Genomic DNA, 18,905 nt, shown 5'->3' with positions numbered 1-18,905 from the left:
CGCCTTCCCCTTCCTCTGCAGAGTCCTTCGGCCAGAACTACCCCGAGGTAACGGCGCTCCCGGCCCACAGCCGCTCCCGAGCCCACCCCGGGCGGCCTGAGCGGGTCCCACCGGGTCTGGCTGGGTCTGAGGGGGTCCCACCGGGTCTGAGCGGGTCCTACGGGGTCTGAGCAGGTCTCACCAAGTCCGAGCTGGGTCTTACCGGGCCTGGCTGGGTCTGAGAGGGTCCCACCGGGTCTTACCGGGTCTATGCAGGTCTGGCTGGGTCCCACCGGGTCTGGCTGGGTCTGAGCAGGTGTCACTGCGTCCGAGCGGGTTCCCCCAGGTCTGGCTGGGTCGGGCTGGGTCCCCCCGGGTCCCCCCCTGGTCCGGCCGGCTCTGGCCGGTTCTCATGGCCGTGTCCGGTTCTCCCGGCTCTCTCCGGTTCTCACGGCTCTCTCTGGTCCCCACTGTCCCGGCAGGAGGCTGACGGGACCCTGGACTGCATCAGCATGGCCCTGACGTGCACCTTCAACCGCTGGGGCACGCTGCTGGCCGTGGGCTGCAACGACGGCAGGATCGTCATCTGGGACTTCCTGACCCGCGGCATCGCCAAGATCATCAGCGCCCACATCCACCCCGTCTGCTCCCTGTGGTGAGCCCGGAATCCTCGGGGATTCAAGGGAATTCCATCCAGGGAATCCTCAGGAATTCCAGCTAGGGAATTACATCCAGGGAATCCCCAGGGAATTACATCCAGGGAATTCCAGCCAGGGAATTCCTTCCAGGGAATCTCCAGGGAATTCCAGCCAGGGAATTCCATCCAGGGAATTCCATCCAGGGAATTCCATCCAGGGAATCCCCAGTGAATTCCATCCAGGAATAACTTCCCTGGGAATTCCCAAGCTCCTTTCCCCCTCCAGCCCCGTTTAACCCTTCCAAGGAATAACTTCCCGGGAATTCCCTCCCTGTGCCGCAGCTGGAGCCGGGACGGGCACAAGCTGGTGAGTGCCTCCACCGACAACATCGTGTCTCAGTGGGACGTGCTGTCCGGGGACTGCGACCAGCGCTTCCGCTTCCCCTCGCCCATCCTCAAAGTGCAGTACCACCCCCGCGACCAGTAAGTGCCTCCCGCTGCCCCCCCGCCTTTCTGGGATGGCAGAAACTCCTGGGAATCGCCGTGGGAATGTCTCCTTGGGTGTCAAATCCCTGCACAAACTCGGAGGAGGGAGGGAGGTTAAAATCCAGCTGAAATTGGTTTTGCTGTCTGAGTACTGAAAATGAGACGGCAAAAACAGGAGTATCCTGAATTCCTCATTCCAGCTGGATGTTTTTTATGCTGGAAATCCTTTTCCAGGATATCCTGAATTCCTCAATCCAGCTCAATGTTTTTTATGCTGGAAATCCTTCTCCAAGATCTCTTGAATTCCTCAATCCAACTCCATGTTTTTTATGTGGAAATCCTTCTCCAGGATACCCTGAACTCCTTAATCCAGCTGGAGATTTTTTTTTCTGGAAGTCCTTTTCCAAGATACCCTGAATTCTTCAGTCCAGCCCAATATCTTTTTCACTGGAAATTATTTTCCAACATATCCTGAATTCCTCACTCCAGCTGGATGTTTTTATGCTGGAAAATCTGGATACCCTGAACTCCTCAGTCCAGCTGGATATCTTTATACTGGAAATCTGGAATACCCTGAATTTCTCACTCCAGCTGGATTTTTTTTATGCTGGAAATCCTGAATACCCTGAATTCCTCGTTCCAGCTGGATGTTTTTATGCTGGAAATCCCGGATACCCTGAACTCCTGGACGCTTTTTTGTCACTCTGCACCTGGAGCTCCCTTTCCAGAGGCAGCCATTCCCAGTTTCCCGTGTTTGGCAGGAACAGGGTGCTGGTGTGTCCCATGAAGTCGGCCCCGGTGATGCTGACGCTCTCCGACTCCAAGCACGTGGTGCTGCCCGTGGACGACGACTCCGACCTCAACGTGGTGGCGTCGTTTGACCGGAGAGGGGAATACATCTACACCGGGAACGCCAAGGGCAAGGTCAGCCCCGCTCCCTGGGCCCCTCCGGGAATTGCCCTCTGGAAAAGGGGAGGGGCTCAGGCTGTGGAAGTGATCAGGGAGGTTTGGGGTGTCCGAGGAATTCCTGGGGGCGCTCGGTGCTCCAGGTGGGGATTGATGGGTGAGGGTCACAGGGAGGGGTTTGGGAACAGGTCAGGGGCACAGGAGGGGTTTTGGGAACAGGAATGGATTTAGGGAAGAGGTCAGAGGCACAGGGATGGGCTTGGGAAGAGGTGAGGGGCACAGGGATGGATTTAGGGAACAGGTAAGGGGCACAGGAAGGGGTTTGGGAACAGGTCAGGGGCACAGGAGGGGTTTGGGAACAGGTCAGGGGCACAGGGAGGGGATCTGGGAGCAGGACTGGATTTAGGGAAGAGGTCAAGGGCACAGGGATGGGATTGGGAAGAGGAGAGGGGCACAGGGATGGATTTGGGGAACAGGAATAGATTTAGGGAAGAGGTGAGGGTGCAGGGATGTGTTTGGGAAAAGGAGAGGGGCACAGGGATGGATTTGGGGAACAGGGACAGGCACAGGGATGGGGAACAGGGACAGGTGCAGAGGTGGCTGCATGGTTTGGGGAACAGGTGAGGGATTTCTTGATGATCCTGGAGGGGTTTTCCAACCTCAGGGATTCTGGGATCTTTGTCTGACTCTGTTTTTGACGCGTTTTTGGGATGTTTTCCTGGCGTTTGTGTCTCAGCAGCTCCCGCAGTGTCCCCGGGTGGGCTCCCAGGGCTCTGTTTCAGGTGAAGCCACTGATTGTTCTCTGTCTGCTCAATCTTCAGATCTTGGTCTTAAAAACAGACACTCAGGATCTTGTTGCTTCCTTCAGAGTGACCACAGGGACCAGCAACACCACGGCCATTAAATCCATCGAGTTCGCCCGCAAAGGGAGGTGAGCGCCTCCGGGGCCGATCCCAAACCCGCAGGGAGCTGCTCGCAGCCCCCGGCTCCTCCACGGGATGGGATCTTTAACAGCTTCTCATGGATTCATCCCCGTTTTCCTGCAGCTGCTTCCTGATCAACACGGCCGACCGGATCATCCGCGTGTACGACGGGCGGGAGATCCTCACCTGCGGGCGCGACGGCGAGCCCGAGCCCATGCAGAAACTGCAGGACCTGGTCAACAGGTGAGGGAACGGGGAGGGAGTGGGATCAGGGAGGGGTTTGGGATCAGGGAGGGAACAGGAACAGGGTTTGGGATCAGAGAGGGGTTCGGAATCAGGATGGATTTAGGGAAGAGGTGAGGGTCACAAGGAGGGATTTGGGAACAGGAATGGATTTAGGGAACGGGTGAGGGCACAGGGAGGGATTTGGGGAACAGGGACAGGCACAGGGATGGCTGCAGGATTTGGGGCACAGGGATGGCTGCTTTTCCCTGGCTGCTCAGCCACTGGAAAAGGCTTCCCATGGAATTGTCAGACCCCAAAGGCAGCGAGAGGTTTTGGCACAGGGTGGGGATTCTGGGGGCCTGTGCAGGGCTGGGGGTTGGATCAATGATCCTGATGGCTCTTCATCCACTCGGGATATTCCCTACCCCATGTGGCCTGGGGACATTCCCATCCCACATCCCACGCTGAGGATGCAAATCCTCATCCGGGATTGGGAACAGCTTCAACTCTAAACACCGAGCGGGAGGGAGAAAAAAACCTCATCTCTCTGATCCCAAACCAATTTCCACGATTTCCCCTGGCTGCAGGACCCCCTGGAAGAAGTGCTGCTTCTCGGGGGATGGCGAGTACATCGTGGCGGGCTCGGCGCGGCAGCACGCGCTCTACATCTGGGAAAAGAGCATCGGCAACCTGGTGAAAATCCTGCACGGAACGCGCGGCGAGCTCCTGCTGGACGTGGCAGTACGGAAACCCCCCCGGCTCTCCTCGGGATTTGGGAATGAGGCCCCGTTTTGGCTCATTTTGAGGGGTTTTTTGTGTCCTCTGGTTGGTTGCAGTGGCATCCGGTGCGGCCCATCATCGCCTCCATTTCCAGCGGGGTGGTTTCCATATGGGCTCAGAACCAGGTGGTGAGTGAGGCTTTTGGGATCGTTCCCTTGGGAATGGCGCCTGCCCTGAGGGATTTTGGTTGCTCCATCCCTGGAGTTGGAGCGATCTGGGATAAGGAGAAGTGTGGGGTTTATGATTCCTTCCAGCCCCCAAAGCGTTCCAGGATTCCTGGTGCTGGTTTGGGTGGGATATTGGGAATAAATCCTTCCCAGGGACCGGGAATCCGTGGCTGTCCCATCCCTGGGAGTCCCCGAGGCAACCTGGGATCATGGAAAGTGTCCCAGCCCACGGCAGGGGTGGGAATGGGATGATCCTTAAGATCTTCCAACCCAAACCATTCCACGATTCCATAAAGACTCCCAGTTTCAGCATTCCTGACTCATTCCCAGCTTTGGGAATTTGGGAATTCCCAAATTCCCAGAGAATCCATGGCTGCCCCATCCCTGGGAGTGTCCCAGGCCAGGCTGGGGCACCCTGGGATGGGGAAATGTCCCTGCCCATGGAATGGGATGGGATTGAAGCTCCCTTTCCACCCAAACCAGTCTGGAATTCCATCATTCCATCATTCCCCACGGACTCAATTTTTGTGTGTTTAAATCCTTGAGGAATTCCTGTTCCAACACATTTTTGGCTTTTCCTGCTTCATTTTAATTTGGGATTTTGAGCTCAAAACTCCAGCTCAGCTTTGGATTAATCCTTAAACTCCATCCCAGGGACGTTTTCCATGGAATTCCCCCCTCCTTTAATTCCAGGATGTGAACCCTCAGCTGGGGTTTGCGATGTCCACTGCAATATTTAAGGAATATTTTGATGCTGGATTTTCACTGGAATTCATTTTTCCAGCCTCTTATTTTCCATGGACCTAAAGGAGGTTGGATTTTCCATGCATTTATGGGATTTTTCCTTGATTTTTGGTGCTTTTATGGGATTTCAGTGAGATTGTAGAACAGAGTAATTCCGGTTGGAAAAACCTTCCCAACTCAACCGATTCCAGCCATTCCCAACTCCCCAATTCCAGCCATTCCCAACTCAACCAATTCCAGCCATTCCCAACTCAACCAATCCCAACCATTCCCAACTCAACCAATTCCAGCCATTCCCAGTTCACCAATCCCAGCCATTCCCAACTCACCAATTCCAGCCATTCCCAGTTCACCAATCCCAGCCATTCCCAACTCTCCAATTCCAGCCATTCCCAACTCAACCAATCCCAACCATTCCCAACTCACCAATTCCAGCCATTCCCAGTTCACCAGTTCCAGCCATTCCCAACTCACCAATTCCAGCCATTCCCAACTCCCCAATTCCAGCCTTTCCCAACTCTCCAATTCCAGCCATTCCCAGTTCACCAATCCCATCCATTCCCAACTCAACCAATTCCAGCCATTCCCAACTCTCTCCCTTATCCCCAGATGCCAGATCCATTTTTTAAACCCTCTCCAGGATATTTAATTCCTTGGAATTTGCAGGATCCAAGGAATCCGCTGCTGTTCAGACCAAAACTGCTTTTTTTTTGCCGTTTTTCCCAGGAAAACTGGAGCGCTTTTGCCCCCGATTTCAAGGAGCTGGATGAAAACGTGGAATACGAGGAGCGGGAATCGGAATTCGACATCGAGGACGAGGATAAGAGCGAGCCAGAGCAGACAGGTGCTGCCCCAAACCATTCCCAGGGAATTCCCAGGGAATTCCCAGCTTTCCCTGGGATCCTTTGGATCCCTCTTGGCCACGTGGTGGTGCCCAAAAACAAGGAAAAAAAAGATCTTGTGAAGTGAAAAACGATGGGAATAAGGATTTTTCCTGGCTCTCCTTTTTGCAGACTTTAGTGCTTCCCAGAATTTAATTAATTGGATTTTAGCAAATTAAATTAAATTGTATTTTCTGTTTTAATAGGAATTATTTTAGTTGGTTTTTTTTTTCAATGAGAAATATTAAATTTTGTATTTTGCTTTAATGGGAAATATTTTATTTCTAAATAAAATAGAAATAAAATTTAAATTAAAATTCCCATTCTGCTTTAATAGGAAATATTTAAATTTGTTTTATGCTTTAATACAAATTATTTCAGGGGTTTTTTTTTGCTTTAATAGGAAATATTTTAGATTTGTTTCACGCTTTAATACAAATTATTTCAGGTTTTTTTTGCTTTAATAAGAAATATTTTAGATTTGTTTTATGCTTTAATACAAATAATTTAAATTAATTTTTTTCTGCTTTAATAAGAAATATTTTGGATTTGTTTCATCCTTTAATACAAATAATTTTAATTATTTTTCTTCTGCTTTCGTAAGAAATATTTAAATCTATTTTATGCTTTAATACAGATTATTTCAGGCTCTTTAAGTGGAAATATTTCAGTGGGTTTTTCCCTGCTGCAATAACAATTACCCCAGGTTATTTTCTGCTGTAGCAAGAACCGCTCCAGGAGGTTTTCCTGCCTTTAATTCCCGTTTTTCCGGGCCCCAGGTGCCGATGCTGCAGAAGATGAGGAGGTGGACGTGACCAGCGTGGATCCCATCGCCGCCTTCTGCAGCAGGTGTGGAGCCCCTGGGCCAAAAACCTCATTAACGGGGATTAATTAACCTCTGTGGAGCATTCCCAGCACTGCCCTTAAATATTCCTGTTGCAAAACCCGGAATTCCCGTTATAGCCACAACATTCCCATTATAACCCCAAAATTCCATTTATAACCTCAAAATTTCCTTTATAAACCACAAAATTCCCTTTATGAACCCCAAAATTCCATTTATAACCCCAAAATTTCCTCTGTAAACCCCAAAATTCCCTTCATAAACCCCACCATCCATTCCAAACCCCACCACCCATTCCAAACCCCAAAATTCCCATTCCAAACCCCAAAATTCCCTCTATAAACCCAAAAATCCCTTCATAAACCCCAAAATTCCCTTCATAAACCCCACCATCCATTCCAAACCCCACCACCCATTCCAAACCCCAAAATTCCCATTCCAAACCCCAAAATTCCCTCTATAAACCCAAAAATCCCTTCATAAACCCCAAAATTCCCTTCATAAACCCCACCATCCATTCCAAACCCCACCACCCATTCCAAACCCCAAAATTCCCATTCCAAACCCCAAAATTCCCTCTATAAACCCAAAATTCCCTTCATAAACCCCAAAATTCCCTTTATAAACCCCAAAATTCCCTTTATAAACCAAACATCCACATTCCAAACCCCAAAATTCCCTTTATAAACCCCAAAATTCCCTTTATAAACCCCAAAATTCCCATTATAACCCCACCGCCCCCATTCCAATCCCCACCACCCATTCCAAACCCCATTGCCAACCCCACCAACCCCAATTCCCGACATTCCCGGCGTTTCTCCGGGCGCAGCGACGAGGAGCTGGAGGATTCCCGGGCGCTGCTCTACCTTCCCATCGCTCCGGAGGTGGAGGATCCCGAGGAGAATCCCTACGGGCCGCCCCCGGACGCGCTGCCCAGCGCGCTGCCCGACGAGGGGCTGGGCCCCGAGAAGAAGCGCCCCAGCTCCTCGGACGGGCCCCAGAACCCCAAGAAAAAACCCAAAACCACCAACATCGAGCTCCAGGGAGTCCCCAACGACGGTGGGTGGCGGATTCCCGGGATTCGGGGGTGGATTATTCCCGGGATTCGGGGGTGGATTATTCCCGGGATTCAGGGGTGGATTATTCCCGGGATTCAGGGGTGGATTATTCCCGGGATTCGGGGATGGATTATTCCCGGGATTTGGGGGTGGATTATTCCCGGGATTCGGGGATGGATTATTCCCGGGATTCGGGGGTGGATTATTCCTGGGATTCGGGGGTGGATTATTCCTGGGATTCGGGGGTGGATTATTCCTGGGATTCGGGGGTGGATTATTCCTGGGATTCGGGGGCCTGCGGAGCCCAAGGGATTTGGGAGGGATCCAATCCCAAGGGTTTTGGGGTTTGGGAAAGATCCAGTCCCAAGGGTTTTGGGATTTGAGAGAGAGCCCATCCCAAGGGATTTGGGAGGGATCTGATCCCAAGGGTTTTGGGGTTTGGGAAAGATCCAGTCCCAAGGGTTTTGGGGTTTGAGAGGGATCCAATTCCAGCAGTTTTGGGGCTTTGGGAAGGATCTAATCCCAGGGGTTCTGGGGCTTTGGGAGGGAGCCCATCCCAAGGGTTTTGGGGTTTGGGAAAGATCCAGTCCCAAGGGTTTTGGGAACTGGGAGGGATCTGATCCCACATTTTGTGGGATATCTCACACAGAATTTTCTTGTGGACACATTTTAAGGCATAAGTCACCCCAAATCCCCATTCCTCCACATTTTAAGGAATAACTCACCCCAAATCCCCATTTCCCCACATTTTAAGGGATAATTGACCCATAATTTAATTCCCCACACATTTGAAGGGATGATTCACCCCAAATCTCTATTCCCCCCACATTTTAAATCACAACTCACCTCAAATCCCCACTCCCCCCACATTTTAAACCACAACTCACCCCCAACTCCACCACGGCCCCCCTTCCATCACCCCTCACCCCAACCCCGTTACCCCCCACCCCAAATCCCGCTATATTTTCCCCCAACACCTGACCCCAAACCCCGTGATTTCCCAGAGGTGCACCCGCTGCTGGGCGTCAAGGGCGACGGTAAATCCAAGAAGAAGCAAGCAGGCAGGCCCAAAGGATCAAAAGGTAAAGACAAAGATTCTCCATTTAAACCGAAACTCTACAAAGGGGACAGAGGTTCTTTACCTCTGGAAGGAGCGGCCAAGGGGAAGGTGCAGGCGGAGCTGGGCCAGCCCCTGACAGGTAAGGAACCGCCGCCACCCCCTCGGTGGCCTTGCTTTGTCGTCCCTCGTTCCTTAGAGGCCTCGCTAGATTCCCAGAATTCCCCAGAATTCCCAGAAATCCTCCTGTCCCGCTCAGCTGCTGGCAAGGAGAGGCAAAATTGGGGTTTTTTTTGGGTTTTTTTGAGGTTTTTCTGGGTTTTTAGTGTAGGGAATTGGAGTTGAAGGGATGGTGGGAGGTGCTGGGGATTGGTGGATGCTGAGCTGGGGTGGGAGTGATAATTATTTTATATCTATTTATTATTATAATTATTATTTGTATAATGTATATATTTATAATTTATATTAATTATTATAATTATTATGATAATTATAAATAATTATATATTAATTATATAATTATTAATTATAATATTAATTATATATTAATTATAATTATTATAATCATTATTTATATAACTTATATATTTATAAATAATATAGCACCTTTATTATTTATTATAATAATGATTATTACTATAATTATATTAATTATTAATCATTATAATAATTATATTTAATTAATAATTAATAACTATAATGTAATTAAAAATTATATTACAATTAATATTAATTATAGTAATTATACTAGTATAATTAATAATAATTATTAAATATTATTATATTAATAATACATTAAATCATTATTTACTATAATTATTATATTAATTATTATAAATGTATTATTGTAATTAATAATTATAAATTATTATAATAATGATAAGTATATAATTATATATTAATTATATAATTATTAATTATATAATAATAAGTATGTGATTATATATTAATTATATAATCATTAATTATATTATAATTATAATTATTATTGTCTTTATTTTATATAATTATAATTATATGTAGGTTGTATTTATATAATTATAATTGAGTTATGTGTTACATGATAATTATTTTATAATTATTTATAGTAATATAGATATAATTATGTATATAGTATGTATATAATATATATGTGTATATAATAATATAATAAATCTGTAATATATAATATATATTATATATAATATATATAATATATTATTATGTATATAATATATAATATAATAATTATATTATATATAATGTATAATATACAATATAATATATATGATTTATTATATATTATATTATACAATATATAATATATATAATATATTATGTATATGTAATATATAATACATATATTTTATATAATTATAATATTATTAAATATTAATAATATAATGAACAGATACAATTAAATATTATATATTACATAATATATATTATATACACATATACATAAATTATATACTATAATAATATATGTAATTATATATATAAAAAATCTGGATTCCCCCTTTTTTTTGGCCACATTTTACCTCTGTTGAGTCCTAAACGTTTCCCATTATCCAATTTCCTTCTTTTTTTTGGGAAAAGCTCCTCCAGGCTCAGCACAGAGAGCACAATTTTGGCTGCAGTGATGATTTTTAAACCAGATTTTAACCCAGAGCTCGGAGCTGGGATAAAAACCAGCTCCAAAGTCGGATTTGAAGGATCAAATTTTGCATTTCCTTGATTCCAGCAGCTGCTGCCGTGGATTTTAGGCTTTCCAGGAGTGATTTATTCCCTCTTTTCCTCTCCTTCCTGCTCAGCTCCTCGCTGTTGCTTGTCCTGATCTCTGTTACTTCCAGGAATGGGAATTTTTTTATGGAAAAACCTCGGGGATGTTGTCTGGGAATGTTTCCACCTGGAAAAATCCAGGATTGGAGCATCCTTGGGTGGGATTTGCCTCAGGGAGGGAATTTTTTGGGGGGGATTTTCCAAGATTTTCGGGTGTTTTCAAGGATGGCAGGGATCACCTGGATCCTCACAGGGCTGGTTTGGAGGTTATTAATTTCATGTTAATTATTGCATCCATTGCTGCTAATTAATAAAATTAATAACAGAAACGAGGAAGGATCATGGCCTGGAGCCTGAAGATTGGGATTTCCGAGGAGAATCCCAATCCTGGGCTTCCAGACTGTGCTGGATCCTTGGATTTTCCGTGTTGGAGGGGCTGGATGAGCAGGGGGCGCTGTCAGAAAAACGCTTTAATTTTTAATTCCCGTTTAATCTTTCATTCCCATTTAATTTTTAATTCCCGTTTCGTCTTTAATTCCCATTTTTGCTCAGCACTGCCAGGGGCTGCTGACTCTTAACTTTCTCTTCCTAATTCCTTGTTTTCTGTAGAGCTGGGAATTCCTTCCTGGCTGGGAAATCCCATCCTGACCCCTCCGGAACGTTCCGGATGCAGCAGCCAAATCCCTTTCCCAGCTTTTCTGCTTTTCCCCCTCCTTTCCCAGCCCTGTTTGGAAGGATTTTTGGTGTGGATTTGCTGTTGGTGCAGGAAACCCCGGGATTTATTTCCCTGCTTTTGGGTTGGGATGAGATTCCTGAGCCAACCTGGGAATTCGTTTTCCTCAAAAATGGGTTTAGACTCGAATTCCGCTCGGTTTTTCCCATCAGCTGGATTTGGCAGAGCTCCCTGAAATCTGCTTTTAGGCTCTGCTGCCTGTGCTGGCTTGGAGGTGTTTTCCATGCAGGTTTGGGATGAAGGGAAATAGGGAAAAATTCCTGCCTGGAATGGTGAGGTGTTCCCAGAGGAATCCCTGGGAACGTCCGAGGATTGAGGTTGGAGCATCCTGGGACAGTGGGAGGTGTCCCTACCCATGGAATGGGATTTAAGGCCCTTTCCCATCCAAACCCTGGCATTCCATGAAAATCCGTATTTCCATGGAATTCCTGACCTGGGAGGATCCAGCAGATTCCCAGTGGATCCCAGTGCTGGACTCTGTGGGAGCCACACTGGGAGAGGAAAGAATCCATTCCTTGGCTCTTCCCAAACCCACAGAATTCCGTGGAATTCGCTCTTTCCTTTGTTCTCTTCACACCTTGTAGCTAAAATTCCCAAAATTTTGGGCCGCCAGCTTTTCCTGGGGTTCCAGCACATCCCAAATTCCCAAGGAATTTGGATCCAGGCTCCCTTTCCCTGCACAGAGTGGGAATTCCGGGAATTCTGCTGCAGGGACTAACTCGGGGCTGAAGCAGCTGCACAGGGAGAGTTTTCCTGGAAAATCTTTGGGATTTCCACGTGGGAGCTTCATGGCTGGGACTGGGATTCATTTCTCCGTGCTGGCAGCAAACGTTAAAATCCAATTTTTTGTGTTAAACTCGGCTTAAAAAACCCAGAGCAATCCCATCATTTCACAGCTGAGGATGAAATCCTCCACTCTGGTTTCACCCACGCTGAGGGTGGGCCTCGATTTCCTTGGGTTTTGTTCGGAAAATTTGGGAATTAGGAATGATTTGCCACCAGGTAAGTTTGGGAATGAAGAATTCCCGAGCTGTGCTGCGCTCCCAGAATCTCAAATCAACCCCAGAGCAGCCTCCCGGTGCTGAAATTTAGGGTTTTAGCTACAAAAATCTTGCCCTCTCCCAGTTTTTTTTTCCCCCCCTGCATTTCCCAGTTTTTTTCCTGCATTTCCCATTTTTTCCTGCTCCATTTGGGGCTCTCTGGTTTTCTGGGAGCCTCCGGATGGGGCCGGCCACTCATTTTTCCATCTCTGCTCTCTCTAGCAGGTGGTGCAATCTCAGAGTTGCTATGAAGACTCTTCCTTCTCTCCCTGTCTCCTTTCCTCTCTTGGCTCCCCAGCGTGGAAACGCTGGAATTCTCAGTCAGGACTGGCACAGACTGAATTCCATGGATTCAGGGAGTGATTTGGGGCAGGAATGACTCTGGAAGAGGGAGCAGCCTCCGCCCTCCTGCTGCCTCTCCGTGGATCAGGCACAGCTGGCGCGGAGAAGGCTCGGACCGAGCTCCGGTTGGGAATTCCGGGGACAAATCCCTGTCCCCAAGTGACCTGAGCCCCTTCCCCGCCACTCCAGAGCCTCTCCACCTTTATCTCCCAAAATCTCGCATCATTCCCGGATGGAAGAACACCCCAAAGAGTGAATTTGGATTCCTGGCTGGATCCTGCAAAGCCCCCCTTTTCCAGCTGGGAATTCCTGTCTCGCTGAGCCCATTCCTGCCCAGCTTTTCCCTGGGTGACAGGATCAGGGCAGAGCCGCTGATCCCAGCCCAGATTTTCAGGAATTTCCGGTGGGATGTGAGGAGCTGTGGCCCCTCTGGAATCTGCCTTGCTTTGGTGTTTATTTCTCCCACTCTGCCGGTGGCAGAAGGGGCAGCTTTAGATAAAAAAACTCATTTTCCAATGGTTTTTATCCCAGCCTGTGATTCCCAAAGCTCTGCTGCAGTTCCCTCCCGTCCTTTCCAGTGGTTTTGTTCCTTCTCTTCCCTGGGAAATGCCCCGGGAATATCCGGGCTCCTCCCTCACCGGGAGATAAATTAAACCCAGTTTTTTTTTCTTCTCGGAACTGAAACAGAACTTTTCCAAAAGGGGTTTCTATTTTTTTCCCACTCGTGGGTTAAAAATGGAAGCTGCCAGCTCATTCCCAACCTTTTATTCCTTCAGGATTCCCTGTAGGAATGGGAATAGCACTTTCCCTGTCCAGCACCCACAGCCTGGCACCTCTTACCCACACCAGCATCCCGAAAAAAGGAAATTTCACCCCTAAATCCCCGTTTTTTCCCCCCAGACTTCGGCGTTTCGTTGCTCTCGGTGTTCCCCCCGGGTGGAATTTTTGGGATTATCAGGAGGTATTTAAATTTCCTGGGTGTCCTGCGGGAAAAGGCAGGAGGGGAGTTGGGAAGGGATGAGTTTTCAGCCAGAACCATGCAGATACAAAATCCAGGAGAGAGAAAACATTTGGAAATCAGAGCTTTCGTAATTCTTCAAAACTCTACATTTCCGCTCCAGGCTTTGGGGACGTTTGGGTTCATTTTGGGACATTTCTGACCACGAGTGTACAATTCCCATTGGGATTTTTGTTCTTTTTTGCTTGTGGGGCGACTCTGCCGTGCCAAACCTGCCCTGGCTGGGCCTGACCCCAATTCCTGCGGCACAGGCCGAGCTCCTGCAGCTTGGCTTAAAGCCCTTCCTTCATTTCCCGTTTTATTCCCATCTTTATTTCCCGCTTTATTCCCATCCTTATTTTATTTCCCACTTCATTCTCCATCCTTATTTTATTTCCCGCTTCATTCCCCATCCTTAATTTTCTGTCCTGGTTATTCCCATCTTTATTTTCTTCCCTGCTTTATTCCCATCTTTATTTTAGTTCTCACTTTGTTCCCATCTTCATTTTCTTTCCTAGTTTGTTCCCATCTTTGTTTTATTTCCCAATTTATTCCCATCCTTGTTTTATTTCCTGTTTTGTTTCCATCCTTCTTTCCTGCTTTATTCCCATCCATATTTCCTGGTCTGTTCCCATCTTTATTTTATTTCCTTGTTATTCCCATCCGTATTTTATTTCCCGGTTTGTTTCCATCCTTATTTTATTTCCCACTTTATTCCATCCTTATTTTCTGTCCTGGTTATTCCCATCTTTATTTTGTTTCTCACTTTGTCCCCATCTTTATTGTATTTCCCGCCTTATTCCCATCCTTATTTTATTTCCTTTTTATTCCCATCCTTATTCTCTTTCCCGAGTTATTCCCGTCCTTATTTTATTCCCTGTTTTTGTACAATATCGGATCAGCTTCGGCAGTGGTGATGGCTCTGTGTTTGTAAATAAAGAGGTACCTTCCATTTCCTAAAATCCACGGGTAAATCTTGGCTTTTCCATGGAAAAGTTGGGGAATTTGGGAATTCCCCGAGTTTGGGGTTTTTAGAGTATTTTTTGTTGGTTTTATTGAAGGGAGAGGAGGAAATCCAGAGTAAAACCAAACCCTGGCCGCTCAGAGAATGGAATTCCCAGAGAATCCGTGGCTGCCCCATCCCTGGAAGTGTCGCGGGCCAGGCTGGACGGGGTTTGGAGCATCCTGGGATTGTGGAATGGTGGGATTTAAGGTTCTTTCCCACCCAAACCAGTCAGGAATTCCCTGATCCCTGAGTGCCTTGGGAGCCAGGCTGGGAAAGGGGAGCTGGACACGGAGCTGGGAGGGGAGGGCAACTCCGGGGGTGGAAAATCCTCTTGGAGCTTTGGGAATTCTTCAGTTTAAGGAATGTCAGGAAGGGAAACATCCGGATGTTCGTTACCTGCGGAAGAACTCGGAAAACCCAAATCCCTGTGGGAATCCAGGGATGCCCAGCAGGAGATTATGGGATGCCTTTTCCATAAAATTGCCGTCAAAAACTATGGAGAACGTGGTTCCATAGAGCTAGGGGAGGTTCCTCCATCAAAAAACCTGGATTTTCCAGGGAAGACCACTTTGGCACTGCATAATTATTTTGGGATGCTTGAGCACCGCACGGATCCCGCCGGAATCTCCTCTCCAAGCGTTTTCCTGGGATGGCAGCGTGGGAATGATTCCTGTGGATCCATCAGTGGAAGCTTGGGGTCGTACCCCTTGGGAATGAGGGCTCTGGGTGCTCTCCCAACTCCTGTGTCTCTTTCCAAGGCTGGGAATTTTATCCAGAGCCTCACCTGGAGCTTCCAGAAATCCTTGGGAGCCCTCAGCTCCCAGGATTTGCTCGGCCTTCCTTGAGAGTTCTTCCTTGGAATGTTTGGGGCCGTTGTGCCCCGGCTGTGATGTCAGAGCTGCTCCCATGGGAACAGCTCTAGGGCCTGGTGTGGACACAGAGTGACCGGAGCCACAGCAGCTCCGACCCCGGATTCCCATGGATCAGCCCGAATAGAGGTTGGAATGTTGGGATTGGGAGTGCTCCAGACTCTGGGATGTGTTTGTGTCAGTCGGGATTGGACCACGAGGAATTGGGATTTTGGGGTTTCCTCACACTCCGCAGCGTTATTTGGGAGATTCCTGCAGGAATTCCCGCTGGAAGTTTGGAGTTTGGTGGGAAAACGAAACTGGAGCCACTCCTTTTCCAGTGGAAATCCACCTAAAATAAAATCCATCGAAAATCCTGTGGGAAGTCTTAAGGAGAGGGGAGAATTCCACTCTTAAATTGCCCAACACACCCAAAACTGATGGAATTTAGGCAGAGTTGGATTGGATCCAATGGATCAGAACATCCTGTCCTCTTGGAAGAACATTCCCAATGGAATTCCTGGAATTCCCGCCCTGCTGGATCCAGTAACTCCTTGCCGTGTCTTTTTTTAGTTGTGCCTCCAGCTCCATTTGGGGAGGATTTTCCCAGGTGTAAGGATTAGATCTGGCGGGATGTCAGAGACATCCCAAAGGATCCGGCAGATTTATGGAATGATTCTGGGGGGTTTGGAGCGCTGAACCCAGACGCAAAACCACCCGGAGAGATGGAGCAGAGCCCCATGGCGGTGATGATCCTGCTGTGCGCCCTGTGCATTCCAGTGGCGCTTCCCTCGGAGCCGGAGCCTCCCGCGGGATCGGGATCGGGCTCGGAGCTTCCCGCGGGATCGAAGCCCATCCCGCTGGGGCTGAAGGCCATGGTGGTGGTGAACTCCACGCCCTGCAGCGTCACCTGCGGGCTGGGCGTGAAGGAGGAGCGGCTGTGCGAGGTCAGCCCGGCCGGGGAGCGCCGGAATTGCTCCCTGGTGCGTTCCCGCTGCCTCAGCCATTGGATCTGCGGCCTCCGGCACCTCAGCGTTCCCGAGGGAAATCCCATCCGCCTCACCTGCCTCTCCCCGGACGCCGCCAGCCTGGAGGGACCAAATTTCGGCTACACCTGGAGGTTCGCCCACGGGCTCATCACCACCAACGACCTCCTGTTCCATCCTTTCCACAATCCCAACCCTTCCCTGAGCTTCTCGCCGGCTCTGGAGTCGCATTCCGGGACCTACCGCTGCGACGTGCAGGTGCTGAGCTCCTTCCAGCTCGTCAAGAGGATCTACTTCGGCCTCAGGGTGATCCCCAGGGATCTGGTGGATCTCGACTTCCAGAAATCCCTGACTTGGGAGCAGCAGCTGGCGGCCAACGGGGAGGAGCCGCCGGGGAACGCCAGCGGCGCCGCGGAGCGGGAACGCTGGCGGAATCCGTGGGAGAAGCAGTGGATTTATGAGGCGGTGCTGGGAGTTGGGAGCGGGGTGATCCTGGGGATCCTCTTCAGCCTCGGGTTCTGCTGCCTGGGCAGGATGTGCAGGAACAGAGCGGCGCGGGAAATGAACAGACTTTGATGCAATTCCCTGTCTTCCGCTCTTTATTAGGATCAGGAATTCAGGCTGGGATTCTCGGGATCGTCCGCTGTTGGATTTTGATGATCCTTCCCTTCCAACTTGGGGCATTCCATGGATCCCGTAACTGTTTAATGGGATTTTTTTGTTTGCAGCAGATTGGTAAATTAATATTTTGGGCCGCTTTGGAGACTGGATTAGGAATTCAGGAATTTAGGATGGGATTCTTGGGATTTCTTGGGAAATCACCGCTGGATTTTGGTGATCCTTCCAACTCGGGGCATTCCATGGATCCCATAACTATTTAATGGGATATCTATCATTCATTTTCAACAGACACAGCTCATTATTGAATATTTTCAGCCACTTTGGAGCCTGGATTAGGAATTCAGGATGGGATTCTTGGGAGTCATCTACATTTTGGATTTTCCAACTTCCAACTCGGGGCGTTCCATGGATCCCATGGAATTTAAAGGAATATTTATCATTTATTTTCAACAGACGAGGTTTATTATTGAATATTTTCGGCCACTTTGGAGCCTGGAAAGTTGGGACAGGGCTGGAGATGATTCCAGTGGAATTCTGGAATGATCCAGCCAGGCTTTGGATCACCCTGAGCCACAGCAGAGAGCTGCCAGCTCCTCTGAAGGGGCTGTGCTTTACCTCGAGGTGTTTGGGGGTTTTAAATTTAACTTCCCATCCTTATTCCTGTCAAATTTCCTCCCATTTCTCCCACTTTTCCAAGAATTCTGGGGAGATGGAGCTGCCCCAGGTCAGGGGTGAGGAATGTGGTGATTTTTGAGCCGGCGTCATTTCCCTCTGATCCAAGCTCTGGGGGTGAGGGATGCCCCACTTCCCTCTGGAAGTTTATTCCCTTCCATGAGATCCTGGAAAAAGCGTTTTCTGGGATATTCCTGGGTTTGTGCAGGGCAGGGAGCACCGGGAAGCAGGAGATGAGATCAGAGCTGAGCTCATCCCTAAAACCCTTACGGGATTCCTCAGTGGGGTTGGGATCTTTCATTTTTCCCGGTGATTGATGAGGATAAACCAGGAATTCTGCAGGGAGTGGAATCCATGGAGTGACTTAAAAAATACCTCATTTTTTTCTATTTTCTTCCTTATTTGCTGTTTGTTCCCTTTTTTCCTGTGAGCTACAGGGACACTCAAATCCAGGGAAAACCACAGCACATTAAAAATCAAAAATTCCCGAGTTTTTCCTTTTACCAGAATGACACAAAAATGCTTTGATGTTGAATAATATGGACACGGAGGGAAATAATTTTATTTATTTGAATGAAAACCAAACCAGGCACTTTCCAGAGCTGATTCCCAGAGGGCTTTTTTTTTCACCTCCTGGACGTGGAAAAATTGGGAATGACCCATCACAGCGGGCTGGGAGTTAATGGTCCAGAGCTGCCCCATCTGCAGGACCCTCTCTGCTCTTTGTCATGGAAATTTCAGCGTCTTGGGCCCAGCTGGGATTCCCAAATCCAGCGGGATGAAAGCTCCGGCACAATCCAGCTCTGCTGGGGGAGTCAGGGCGGGAGCCAAAAATCTCCTTCATCTTTGGATTGCGTTTTTTTTTTTTTTAATTTCTAAGGGGAGGCAGATGCCCAGAGCAGGGAAAACGAATCCGTAATTGGAGTTTTGATTTGAAGACCGAGGGCTGGGATGGCCACTGGGGTCCAGCTGTCACAAAGGGCCTTTAATGGGATTTTTTTGGGGTGCTCTTTGATTTCTGAAGGGATTTTAAGGATTGAGGGATGTTCATCTTAACAGGGGAAGGAGGGAAGGAAGGAGGGAAGGAGGGAAGGAGAGAGAAAAGGAAAAGGGAATAGCAGAGGCTGGAGCTTAGTGCAAGCAGGGAAGTAAAAACCCTTGGAAGAGCATCCCCATCCCTCCTTTTTTCCATCTCTCCCTGCAAAATCATCT

At 48.2% G+C, this 18,905-nt stretch overlaps 2 protein-coding genes across 7 annotated transcripts in view; both read left to right on the top strand.

Annotated features, from left to right (window-relative positions):
* Positions 1-18,905, top strand: part of RBBP5 (RB binding protein 5, histone lysine methyltransferase complex subunit) — a 36,046-nt gene that overhangs the window by 623 nt on the left and 16,518 nt on the right. For 2 of the 6 annotated variants that reach the window (XM_086861626.1, XM_086861628.1), the window contains exons 2-14: positions 22-47; positions 462-634; positions 959-1,099; positions 1,864-2,026; positions 2,830-2,939; positions 3,055-3,174; positions 3,744-3,897; positions 3,993-4,064; positions 5,574-5,691; positions 6,508-6,577; positions 7,402-7,631; positions 8,635-8,829; positions 12,444-14,522. In XM_086861626.1, coding sequence (XP_086717752.1) covers positions 22-47; positions 462-634; positions 959-1,099; positions 1,864-2,026; positions 2,830-2,939; positions 3,055-3,174; positions 3,744-3,897; positions 3,993-4,064; positions 5,574-5,691; positions 6,508-6,577; positions 7,402-7,631; positions 8,635-8,829; positions 12,444-12,472 — 1,601 coding nt within the window. In that variant the 3' untranslated portion in view covers positions 12,473-14,522. Of the gene's footprint in view, positions 1-21; positions 48-461; positions 635-958; positions 1,100-1,863; positions 2,027-2,829; positions 2,940-3,054; positions 3,175-3,743; positions 3,898-3,992; positions 4,065-5,573; positions 5,692-6,507; positions 6,578-7,401; positions 7,632-8,634; positions 8,830-12,443; positions 14,523-18,905 lie in introns of those variants that run through there. The other 4 variants (XM_086861629.1, XM_086861630.1, XM_086861627.1 and 1 more) reach the window with 4 other exon arrangements.
* TMEM81 (transmembrane protein 81) lies at positions 15,463-16,981 on the top strand. The gene is made up of 2 exons (XM_023942152.2): positions 15,463-15,564; positions 15,988-16,981. Exon 2 carries the CDS (start codon positions 16,140-16,142, stop codon positions 16,974-16,976), a length of 837 nt encoding a protein of 278 aa, XP_023797920.2. The 5' UTR covers positions 15,463-15,564; positions 15,988-16,139; the 3' UTR covers positions 16,977-16,981.

This window comes from Cyanistes caeruleus, chromosome 24 (genome assembly GCF_971803275.1).
Source record: "Cyanistes caeruleus chromosome 24, bCyaCae1.hap1.1, whole genome shotgun sequence".
Taxonomy (NCBI): domain Eukaryota; kingdom Metazoa; phylum Chordata; class Aves; order Passeriformes; family Paridae; genus Cyanistes; species Cyanistes caeruleus.
The sequence above is the reverse complement of the archived record's forward strand: the minus strand, read 5'-3'. Positions and strand labels throughout refer to the sequence as shown.